This window comes from Marmota marmota, unplaced genomic scaffold, assembly GCF_001458135.2.
Source record: "Marmota marmota marmota unplaced genomic scaffold, marMar, whole genome shotgun sequence".
Classification (NCBI taxonomy): Eukaryota; Metazoa; Chordata; class Mammalia; order Rodentia; family Sciuridae; genus Marmota; species Marmota marmota.
In genome coordinates, this window is record NW_026000082.1 from 11,733,585 (window position 1) to 11,745,030 (window position 11,446).

The 11,446-nt window shown below is 53.0% G+C and overlaps 1 protein-coding gene across 5 annotated transcripts in view; it reads left to right on the top strand.

Moving 5' to 3' along the window:
• Window positions 1-2,289, top strand: part of Ssbp3 (single stranded DNA binding protein 3) — a 156,889-nt gene extending 154,600 nt beyond the window's left edge. For all 5 annotated transcript variants that reach the window (XM_015484955.2, XM_048815328.1, XM_048815330.1 and 2 more), the window contains one exon: window positions 592-2,289. In XM_015484955.2, the coding sequence (XP_015340441.1) occupies window positions 592-621 (30 nt within the window). In that variant the 3' untranslated portion in view covers window positions 622-2,289. The remainder of the gene's footprint in view (window positions 1-591) is intronic.
• The last annotated feature ends 9,157 nt before the right edge of the window (window positions 2,290-11,446 follow it).

The following is an 11,446-nucleotide window of genomic DNA, read 5'->3' on the forward strand; positions in this document are numbered from 1 at the left end:
GTAAGCTCCACTCCTCTAACCCCAGGGCCCTTCTCTTGACCCTATGCCTGGGAACTCTCTAGCTAGCTGTGGGGTCTGGACGGGCCATATGCAGGCTGGACACCTGTGGCACTGATCAGCTGATTCAGCTGAGAAAGCCCTGGGCACAGATCGAGAGGCAGCACTGCCCCTGGGAGAGGGTTCTTGCAGCCGTCAGGGCCAGCCTTCCACTCTCCCTAGTGGACGTCCGTCTACGCTTCCATTTGAAGAAAGCAACTTTTGAGAAGCCCAGATTGGCCCCCACCCCAGGGCACCCTCACAGAGCTCTGGCTTTCTAAATTCCCGGCAGTCCCAATTTCCAAAACGGGGCGATTCACAGAGGGGAAGGAACAGGAAGGCTGCCCTCACAGAGATGCCGGCTGGTCCGAGAGGTGGCCCTCAGCTCCACTTCCTTGCCCTCACCTGGCTCTGCTAGCTCCCAGCCCTGTCGCCCCTGGCCTGGCCCTGTTCAGCTCTGGGCCACCCAACCTCCACAGCTATGGTCTCCTGGTGTTGTCCACCACCTCCCCGTACCTCAGCCCTGACAGCGTCCCCTCTGCTCTGCCCTTGCAGTATTCTCCAAGCATGACGATGAGTGTGTGATCCCCCCCCTTCTCCAAGACGCTGAGAGAGCCGGCATTGCAGGCAGGAAGATGCCAGACATTATGCAAGAAGAAGTGAGGTGTCGTTACCAGGAGCTGGCGGGGGTCTCCCTGCTCCCCATAAACCTACCCCCACCTTTTCCCATTTTTAGTTTCATGCAATAAAAAGGCCGAACTTTTTATTCCATAAAACATGAAGGACAAAACTCAAAAGTAAAAATATATTTCAAATCAGTGACCAGAAAAATTCTACTCCTTGCTACTTCCCAAAAGGACCTTTTCTGTACATGACACTTTTTTTTTTTTTGTCTTTTGTTTTTGTTTGTTTGTTTGAGATTTCATCATTGCTGGGATTTTTTAAAATTTGTTTTCAGGGGTTGGGGGCATTTTTTTTTTTTTAAATGGAAGCTTCTAGCAAGCCCCCAGCCCCACCCCAATCAACCTCTTTGCTTTCTTCTTAAAAAAAATGAAAATGAAAAAAAGTTTAAAAAAAAAAAACAAGAAAAAGAAAAAACCACAAGCCCTGCAGTCTGTCTGTCCCCAAGCCCTTTTACCAGGAAAGCTAGTCTAGGTGTGACATGTCACACTGTCTCTGTAGCCATCTAAAAATAATAATAATAAACTGGACAGTTTACAATCGGTGGTTTCTTTCAAAAAGCCGTTTTTGGAAAGAAGAAAAGAAGTCACCCTTTACCACTGGGGGTTTGTTTGGGGAGGGGGGGACCTGCTTTGTTTTGGGCATGGTTGGCAACAGCAGCACTCCTAGACCCCCAAACCCACCCATCGCATGGCCAGAGGGGCCAGACCATCCGACCCCCTTCCAGGATTCCCCATGGCCGAGACCGTCGCTGTGACCCGGCGCCTGCACTGTGTTCCCAGGACTGCTTCCTCTCCTGGACCTCTCCAGCCCCTCCTCAGCCCCCACCCGTCCTCCCAGCGAGAGTCCTGCCCACTGGGTGGCGGCCTGCAGCAGCGTAGGGGAGGCCACCGCTGCCAGGATGGCTATGACCTGGGGCGTGGAAACTGACCTCGTGTTCCGCCCGAGATCCTCACGTCCTCGTCCCATGTCCCGTGCACGGGCAGGGTGGCTGGAGTTTTGGTTTTCTTTTTCTCTATTCATCCTTCGTTTTCAAAGATGGAATATTGACCAGAATTGCTCTGTATGTGCTTGGAACTGGATGGAAAGACTTTGGCATTGCTGGGGGGTGGGGGGAGAACCAACAACCAAACAGACGCGCTGTTTCCGGTCCTGTTTTTATTTTCAAAAACCGACAAACCCGATGTGGAGCCTGTCCCCTCCTAGGAGGGGTGACTCATGGCCTCCCTCACCTCACCCCCGTGGAAACCTTTGTGTCTTGCCCTGGAAGACACCCAATTCTTTGTACATTTACACTCCCTTCTCCTGCCCCCTCCCTCCCCCGTAGCTGGTCTTTGTTTTATTACCCCCCTTTCTGATCCATGTATATCATATTATGTGAGATACCATCTGCCTGAAAAAAGACCTTGTGCGGATTATTGGGAACATTGTAGCTGTTGCTGTGTTTTTTCTTACCTTGTAGTCTGGTTCTGAATTACGAGAGGAAAAAAAAAAAAAGTAATTATGATACATTGTAGTTTGTGTACGATATATGTTGATAACGTTTTATTAAAGGGACATCTTTTTTCCGCAGCAGCCCTTCCTGACATGTTTGGGGGAACGTGGGTTGGAGTTTATTACACTGATTACAAAATGCAAGGTGACTCCTTGGGCGCAGAGTTTTTGTTCCGGAACATAATTGTTTTGTGTCGAAGGCCTCTACCTTCTCTTTCAGTGGCAACTTTGTTCTGCATTTTTGTTTTTGGGGGGTTTTTTGCAGTGAGGATGGAACCCAAGGATACTTAACCCCTGAGCCACATCCCCATCCCTTCTTTGTTATTGTTTTTTGTTTGTTTTGAGACAGGGTCTCACTAAGTTGCATAGGGCCTTATTAAATTGCTGAGGCTGGCTTTGAACTTGTGATCCTCCTGCCTCAGCCTCCCAAGTTGCTGGGATTATGGGCATGCACCATCACATGCGGCTCTGCGGCTCTGTTCTGGGTTTTTGAGGAGAGTTGCAGTGGCCTTTGGGAAAGAAGCCTGGGAGAAAAGCATCTCCCTTCAAATATCTGGGGAACTGTGGAGAGCTAGCGTCAGGGCCTCCTGCTGCAGACACTTTGCAGGTCACTATAATGTCTTCCTGCTTCTGAAGGTAGAGAAAGGCCCTTATCCCTGTATGTCTGTAGGTCAGCAGCCACACCTGCCTTCTCCCCTCCAGTAGCCGACCTTGCTCTGCCAAAGGCTCCCAGGCCTCATGTGTTCGGGACTGCAGAGTTGACCTGGGGATCCTTAGGTGTAGGGCTACTGAGAGGTTGACTTTTTTTTTTTAACCCTCCAAGGCGATAAGGAGACCTTGAAGGATTTTTAGAGTAGCATAAACTGTCCAGAATTTTAGAGGACTTACCAGATCGATCTGGACGGGATGTGGGGCCAGCCATTACGTAGTTAAGACATGCCGAGGGCTGGGGGGAGAGCAGCAGGCAGCAGGGGACGCTGATTTGAGAAAGAGCTGGAGCTCTGGGGGCTTCCACCCAGGCCTGCAGCGCGGTGGCAGGGGAGGCGGTGCCCAAGCAAAGCGTAGGCTGAGTCCACATTTACTGGGATCTCATGGGACCACACTGCAAATAGCCAGGCACAAATCTTGTCTTTGCACTACTCGCTGTGTGACTATAGGCAGGCCTCTGTGCCCGGTGTCATAAAATGGGGATAATGGTTTACCTTCCTAACAGGGTTGTGAGAGTAGTCAACATTGTAAACAAAAAGTGCCTACAAAAAGCACAACAGTGCCTCCTGGGTAATAAGAGCAGGATGTGTTGGCCACGGTTGTACTGGGGAGGCTCCAAATGGTGGGATGGGGAAAAGCCGGGGGGACCTAGACGATTCCATTTGGCCCTTGCCTCCTCACCTTGAAACAAGGTTTCCCGGGCTTTTCCTCGGCAGACACCTTGCTGCTGTTGGGGAGAGAGATACTTTCCTGTGGACACATGAGATTTGGGCTGTGACTGGCCTGAACAGGGTTTTGCTGCCACCTGTGTACCCTGGAGCAGTGTTCTGCAGACAGGCGCCATGGTGGGGGCACTAAGGAGACAAGAACCCACCGCCCACCTCTGCCTGGGGGAGGGAGATGACAACACACTTCCCACCATCTCACGGCCTGCCCCCTCCCCAAGCAGTCCCCATAGTCCATGTCACAACACAAACCACCCTGTGAGGGTCAGTTCAGGGTGGCTACCTCAGGGCCCAGTCCTCGAAGAAAGGACTGGTCCTTGTTCACCAGTGCTTCACTGCCCTGCCCTGCCCAGCCCAGGCCAGAGCTTTGCACCGAGCCACTGAGGATCCTGAAGGAAGGCAGTGAGGAGCTGATCCGACCTCCCCAGGAGGCTCCAGCTCATCATGGGAAGGGCAGGAAATGAGCCAGGACTGAGGCTCTGGTTGGCACAGCCACTGCCTTCCTGCTAGCTCTCGCTACCCACAGGCACCCAATTCTAGTGGGCAGTCAGACTGGCCAGGCTGGAGGCCCACAATGCATTCCTTCCCTCTCCCTGCTGGATACCCCTCCCCCAAAACAGCAGCACCACCAGCCTTCATGCCAGAAAAGCAGCCCAGAGGCAAATCAGAGGGGACAGCCAGAGCAGGACTTCCACTGGGGCTGTGGCCGTCAGCCTGAGGAACCCCACCCAGCCTCTGGTGTCCTTGAAGTGTGTGTGGGGGGCAGGAGACTCCCAAGATCCCACAGGCTCCAGGAGATAGAGCCCAAAGCACCCCTGGGTGGTGCAGGTTCTGGTCCTGAATCAATGGAGTTGGGCCTTGTGGGGTTTAGGCCTGGCTCCAGACCTGTCTGCAGAGCTGGGGCTCCCCCAGGGCTGGGGTGTAGGAGCTGGGCAGGGAAGGATAAAGGACTAGAGGCACTGAACCCTACTCTGCGCAGCCCTGGGCTCACTGGATACAGGCACTGGGGGCTTAGTGTTGGGCCTGGGGGTTGGAGAAAAAAAAACAGACATCGAGGGTGGGGCCGGCAGGGTGCTGAAGGAAGGGGGTCCATTCTGTCCTCTGCTGTTGCTTCCTCCTGTCCATTTCCAGAATGCGATGGAGTCCCGGTCCTGGCAGCTGGTATCTAGGCCTGGCTTCCTTGCCTCCATCCCAGCCCTTCTGATGCCACGGAGTTCTGGTGGCTCTGAGTCTGCGCAGGCTCTTCTTTCATCCATTCATCACGTTTCCTGAAGCAGAGACGGTTCTAGCGCTAGGGAAACAGTAGCGCAGACCTGGAGGGCTGGCAGTGCCCTTCGCAGAGGGGGTCAGGCAGCAGGAAGAGCTGTTTGGGTGAGTTAAACTGAGGTGCTGATACAACATCCAGTGAAGAGGGCAGGTGGGCAGGGCTGGGGGAGACGCTCGGGAGCCATTGGCATCTGAATGAAACTGGTAGTAGGAGTCAGGCTGAGATTATCTGAGCAGTGAATGGAGAAGCAAGCCTGGGCCCTGGTGTATCATGTGTCCGTGATCGGAAATCTGGGAAAACCGCAGGGACCAGCTAAGGAGGCAGAGATGTGAGGAGGAGAGCAGGAGTGAGGTGCCCCAGGGCCAAGTGAAGGAAAATGGTGCCAGGGCACATGTCTCAGGCTGTGGGAGGCCCTGATGTGACACCCACCAGGGCCTTGGAGCCTGGCACACTTCCTATCTTTTGGCCCCTGCAGGGACAGCTCCACAGGCTCTCCTGCCCTTCACAGCCCTCTGCATGTCATCCCCCAGTTACATAGAGGTTTTGCCCACTCGGGGCCTTCATCCTCACCGTGCCCTCCCTGCATGGACCTCATCAACTTACCCTGGAGAACCTCACTCAAACGGCCCCTCTGCCAGGAAGCCTCCTGGGCTGGCCAGCTCTCTGGATCCAGGGTCCCTGTGCAGTAATGGTTTATCTGTGCTTGCCTCCTCCAAGCCGGGGACTGCCTGTCATTTGTCCTCGGAATCACTCAGCACAGGGCCTGGCTCCTGGTAGGTACTTAGTGAGTGTTTGTGGAATAATGATTGCTGGGTACTCACCCTGGTGCTCAGTGGCACACCCCCCGCATTGCACACTGTCATGGGCCGGTGCTCAGGTGTGGGAAGAGCCTTCATTGGTACCTGCTACCACAGACCCAAAGAGACTGGGGTCTTCTGGGGGAAGAGACCATGTCTCTCTCATTCTTTAGATACTCATCCCTAGATCCTGAGCACAGCACCTGGCAGACAGTAGGTACTTCTAAAATGATCTGAATGGTCCAGCTGCCCCCAGGAGGTCTGTAGTAGAGACCTACAGACCTACAGGGCTGGGTCCTCAGTAGTGACCTATTCTTAGGTTCCATCATTAGCCTAGCTGGAAGTGAGGAGAACCCTGGGTCATATGTCTGTGTGTGTTGGAGGTGAAGGGATGTAGCAGCTGTTGGGGGTGGGGCTCTGAAGTTGTTGACAGGCTGGACTTGGACTTCAAGGGATGGAGGTCCTGCCTTGGGCTGCAAGCCCACTCCCCTGGATGAAGGCACTGGGTATGGAGAGATGTGGCCTGAGGTGTCTGGCGTGGGACAGAGGGTATCAGGGGGCAATAACCTGGTGGAGTGTTCAGGAAAGGAGCTAGCTTCGCTCCACCTGCCATTCTTGGCCCATTAAAAAATGGGTCCCCTGGGCCCTGCTTATGTGATGTAGCCTGGATCAGGTGGCTGAGGCAAGCCGTGGATAGAGAAGTGGGATGGAGGTCAACGGGAAGTAGACACTGGGTTATTTGATTCTAAGTCACATAATCCCCAGCCTCCAGTCTTATAAGGAAGTCTCCTGACTGGGAGGATGCAGAGCTGGGGTCCTGGAGTTGATGCTGCAGGAGGGCATTCTTCCTGAGATGTGAGAACACTTAGCAGCCAAAGCTGTCCAAGAGTGAGAGGTAATGAGTTCCCCAGCTCTGGAAGTGTGTAAGCCAGCTGGAGTGGAGGAGAGAGAGTTGCATGTGTTGGGTGGGGTGTTGGTTCCTGGGATCCCAGGTCAATGACAGAGGGAAAGAAAAGCAGGAATTGGGGACAGGACTGGAATTAGAACCAGCTCACTCTGACCTCAGACAGGCCTCTCCCTGCTTGGGTGAACTGCCACTTCTAAAAGAGGTCCCCATAGATGAATTCTTCCTTTTGCCCAAGACCACCCTGGAGGCAGCTCTGCATATAACACAGAGAACAGAGGGCCGGTATCTCCGTAGGTGTAGTAAGGCAAGGGCACAAGGGTTCCCATGGTGCAGGCTGAGCTCCAGTGGTGGCCTCTCTGGTCCCTCCACTGTCCCAAAACCATGTCTGTCTCAGAGCCATAACACTGTCTGAGTTACCTTCCCAGCCTGCTCCCTTCCTATAGATTAGTACCTGAATGTCGGTGGCTCACAGAGGCCCTCACCCCGACCTTGGTTACCCAGTGCAACGCCCCTTGTCCTTCAGGGGAGGGGCCAGCATGCTCTTCCCAGCTGCCAATGGCTCAGAGCTGTGCCCCTTCTGGGAACTGCCTCCTTCAAGGGCTTCACCTCCTCCAGGCAGTGCCCAGTGCCCAGTGGCTGGTGTGCTTCAAGGTCCTGCCAACTTGCCTCAATTTGGGGCAGCCCTGAAGAGCTATCCTAGTTCCAGAGTTCTCTGCAAGATCAGCTGAGGCCTCGGCTTCTCCTTCCACTCGGTTGTGCCCTCCGGACCTCCTTGCAGGTGTCTCTGGAGAGCACTCCAAAATAATGCCCCTTGTGGCTCTCCCTCACACTCAGCCCATTTTCAGGGAACCCACCGATGACACCTGCTTCACTTTTCTTCCTATCCCTCTGTCATGTATTTCTTCACTCACAGTCTCTCTCCACATTAGAAAGTAAATGCCACAAGTGCGGGGACATCTGGTTCACTGCTCTGTACGCAAGGCCTTGAATGGAGTCTGACACATACTAGATGCTCAGTGAAAACTCAGGAGTACTGACTGAGAATTTGTCCTGAGATGAGGAGCAGGCGCTAGGATTGACTGGTTTCCAGACCTATCAGGAGGGTGCCTGCACCAGAGTGGTCTTCCAGCAGTCACATCATCTGAGACACTCAGGTCACATGCATGCTTCCTGGGACTTTCATTTGCTCAGAGAGAAAACAGGGAGATGCTAAAATGCCTGAGATGACCCTGCCCAGCTCCTTTCCAGCTGTGGGCCTGCAGCAAGTTAGGGACAGGGCCCTGAAGATCCAGTTACAGGTCCATCCTGAGCTGGCGTTGGGAGAAGACAGAGCAGGCTAAAGGGAGGCCACCACATGAGCCCTTTTCACGAGGTTTCTGAAAACTCCAAGTCCAGCTACTTAAGACTTGTTGGGTCAAGTGCAACCTTTGATCTGAAGATGGGGAAAATCAGAAATGGAGAGGCTTTATCCCCATTTTGTAAAGGAGGAGTTGAGATCTGAGGGCAGCTGGATATATGAGTTTCAAGGGAATGGCTTCCTTTAGGCCAAATTTATAATTCTCTTGCCCTGAAATCTAGGAAATGAACAATGAATCAACCAGACACTTAAATCTATAACACAATGAGAAATGTGTTCAGGTACAAGTTTACAATGGGAAACATTTTGGTTCCAAAAGTGTGTTGCTTACAAGTCCCTATAGTGAGATTTCCGTACCAGGTGACCCTGCGCCCCTCCCCTCCCCCTCCCCACAGTGCTCCTCCTCCTTCTTGTCGCAGGCTGGCTGGCTGGACGCCTTGTTCTCAGGTTTTCATCCAGACAGACCTTAACTGCATTCCCTCAGGAAAGCAAGGTGGTGGGTTAAGGAAGGTGGGCCTCAGGGGTGCATCTTGGAGTGATGGGAGCAGGTGTCACCAACATATGGACTTTCCAGCTCTTCCCACTATGTTGTGTTTGGACATGAGGTGTCCCTCTGTTCAGAGGTGAGGTGATTAAAGAGCTAAACATAATAAGTGGATTAATCCCTTTGATGGGTTAATAATTTGGAAGGACTACTGTGGAGTGGTGACTGTAAGCAGGCGAGGTGTTGGAGGAAGCTGGGTCCCTGAGAGTGTACTTGTGTGGCTCGCGTTGTATCCTGCCTGCTCTGTTTTCCATCTGCCAGGAGCGGAGCAGCTGTCCCCTGCTGTGCCCTTCTGCCACGATATTCCGCTCACCTCAGGCTCAGAGCAATGGAGTTAGCCAACCATGGACTGAACCTCTGAATCTGAGCCCAAATAAACTTCTGCTCCAAGTTGTTCTTGCTGGGCATTTTGGTCACAGCAATGAAAACCCAACTAACATACACTACATCATGTGGGTTCTGGGCCCATTTCCCCATCTACACAGGGAGAATAACAACGGCTGCTACTCCTGCCTCACTGCGCAGATCACTTTGCGCTGAGTATAATGGTCTCCAGGCCCAATTTACCACCCAGGACGGCAGGCAGGGCCGTCCCAGTTTGTGGCGTTGGGATGTCTATGAGTCCCTGGCTGCCCTGCAACACCAGCCCCACCCAGGACACTCCTCAAGCTGCAGGTTCTTAGGACTGTGCTCATCAGCCTCCATCCCACTGGCCTGGGGCCCCAGTTCACTTCACCCTTTCACTCCTTGTTCATAAGGGACTTAGCCTGCTTGGAAGGACTGCACCGGCCTCCAGCTGGACTCCGCACTGTTGTCCTGCCAATTCATCCTCTGCATTCCCACCAGTGTTCTTTAAAAAGTTCCATGACTCAGCAATCTGGTGGCTAGGAATTTACCCAATGGCTATGCTGGCAAAAGTACTCTAAGATGCATGACAACGTACGCTGCAGCATTATTTGCAATAATTACTAACTGGAAATAACCCGACCGACATCAGTAGACATGAAGGCAGCACTCGAAAGAACAGGTATGAATGTATGTGCTGACGCCGTGAGACCCTGCGATCCCCGGACTGGGGTGGAGAAGGGCTCATCAACACAGCCGGCGAGGTGGTGCCCCCCTGAGGTCCCAGCTACTAGGGAGGCTGAGGCAGGAGCATTGCAAGTTCAAGGTCACCCACAGCCACTTAGTGAGATCCTGTCTTAAAATTGAAAGGGCTGGGGATGTGGCTCAATGGTAGAGCACCCTTGGGTTTGATTCCCAGTACCACCAAAAAAAACAAAAACAAAAACAAAAAAAGTCGGACTGGGATGACATCAAGTAACAAGCACAGATGCGCTTAAGACACGTTCTAACAAGTCGCACATGAGAAACTGAGTCATGGGTATCCTTTGGGAAAAGAACTGGGGGTGCCAACTTTTGGACCTTTCTGAACTCCCTGAGTTCTCACCGTTTACATGTCACTTGTTTCATCCGCTAAAATGGCAACAGGACTCACCGACTCCCCTGGGCCACATCAGCTCCTGCGCTGCTCACCCCAGCCTCACACTCACCGGCTTCACACCCCTTGCTCTTCCTGGGACTCCCAAAGGCTGCCTCCACCCCACCCCACGGGTCACCTGAGATAAGCTATAAAGTGGGAAGAGCCGGTGCAGTGACGCTCTTCTTTCTGTAGTCTCAACTGCTCAGGATTGCTTGAGCCCAGGAATTTGAGATCAGCCTGGGTGACACAGTAAGACCCCCTCCTTTGTTTCTGGCACTGGAATTGAGCCCAGAGGTGCCTTACCACTGAGCCACATCCACAGCTCTATTTTTTTATATTGAGACAGGGTCTCACTAAGTTGCTGACGCTGGCCTCAAACTTGCGTTGTTCCTGCCTCAGCCACCAGAGTTAGGGTTACAGGTGTGCACTACTGCAGCCGCTGAGACCCCCTCTTAAAAAAATAAATTTGTACGTGAAGTGGAAAGTGTACAGCATAGGAGTTGGACATGGGTTGGAGATGGCTTTGTCATTCTCTAGCTGTAGAACTCAGGCTCCCAGGTCTCTCCAGAGCCCCTCCAGCCAGGGCAGCCTGCCCCAGTGGCTCAGTCCAGCACAGCCCTCTCCTGAGGCCATTCCCACAGAGGTGGGGAACAGTTATCCAACAATCAGCAACAGGCCTGTGGTGTCTGTAGACTCAACCTCTTGCATCAGAGGGGTCAACTCTGGCCCCAAGGTGTCTGTGTGCCTGGCAATGACCTCATGTGGCAGCACACTAGCTCAGTCCTTTCTCCCTAGTGCTGCTGCCCAGAGGCCTCAAGGTGCTGGGCCTGAAGTGGCTCCCAAAACTCCTCTCCAGGGGTTTCCTAGGGAAGTAGACTGAAAACACCAGCTGTGGGGCCTTGGGCAGTCCTTACATTATGTTTCTTCATCTTCAGGGCAGAGAACAGCGTCTCACACACTAGGCACTCAGCATTTCTCCTGACTCTGGAAATGACATTTCTAGAGTAATTGCCCAGCAGAGCTGTGTGAGGACGGACAAGGTGCAGCAATACATGGTGTCTGGCATGTGGCACTGTCTGACACAGGAGAGGACTTGAACAACAGAGGCCTGGTGACCCAGGATTGTGTGGCCTATCATCCAAGAAACTAGTGGGAAATCCACAATGAACACGTGTGGGAGACCAACCTTGCTTGTGACTGAGTCACACTCCCCAGATGGGTGATGAAGCGTCAGGCAGCATTCTCCTAGACTTTCCCCACCCTTCTTGGGTTCGATGGGTGGTATCTCGTGCATGGGGGTGTCTTGCTATAGCCCCATGGGTGGAGCTATGCTCACCTGTTCCTTTGTAATATAACCCCTTGCCCTGTTTAGGATAGAATCTTCCATGGAAGTGCCTTGTGTGTGTCCCTTTCTCTTACTGTGCCCTTGGGTGTGGCCTACCCAGGT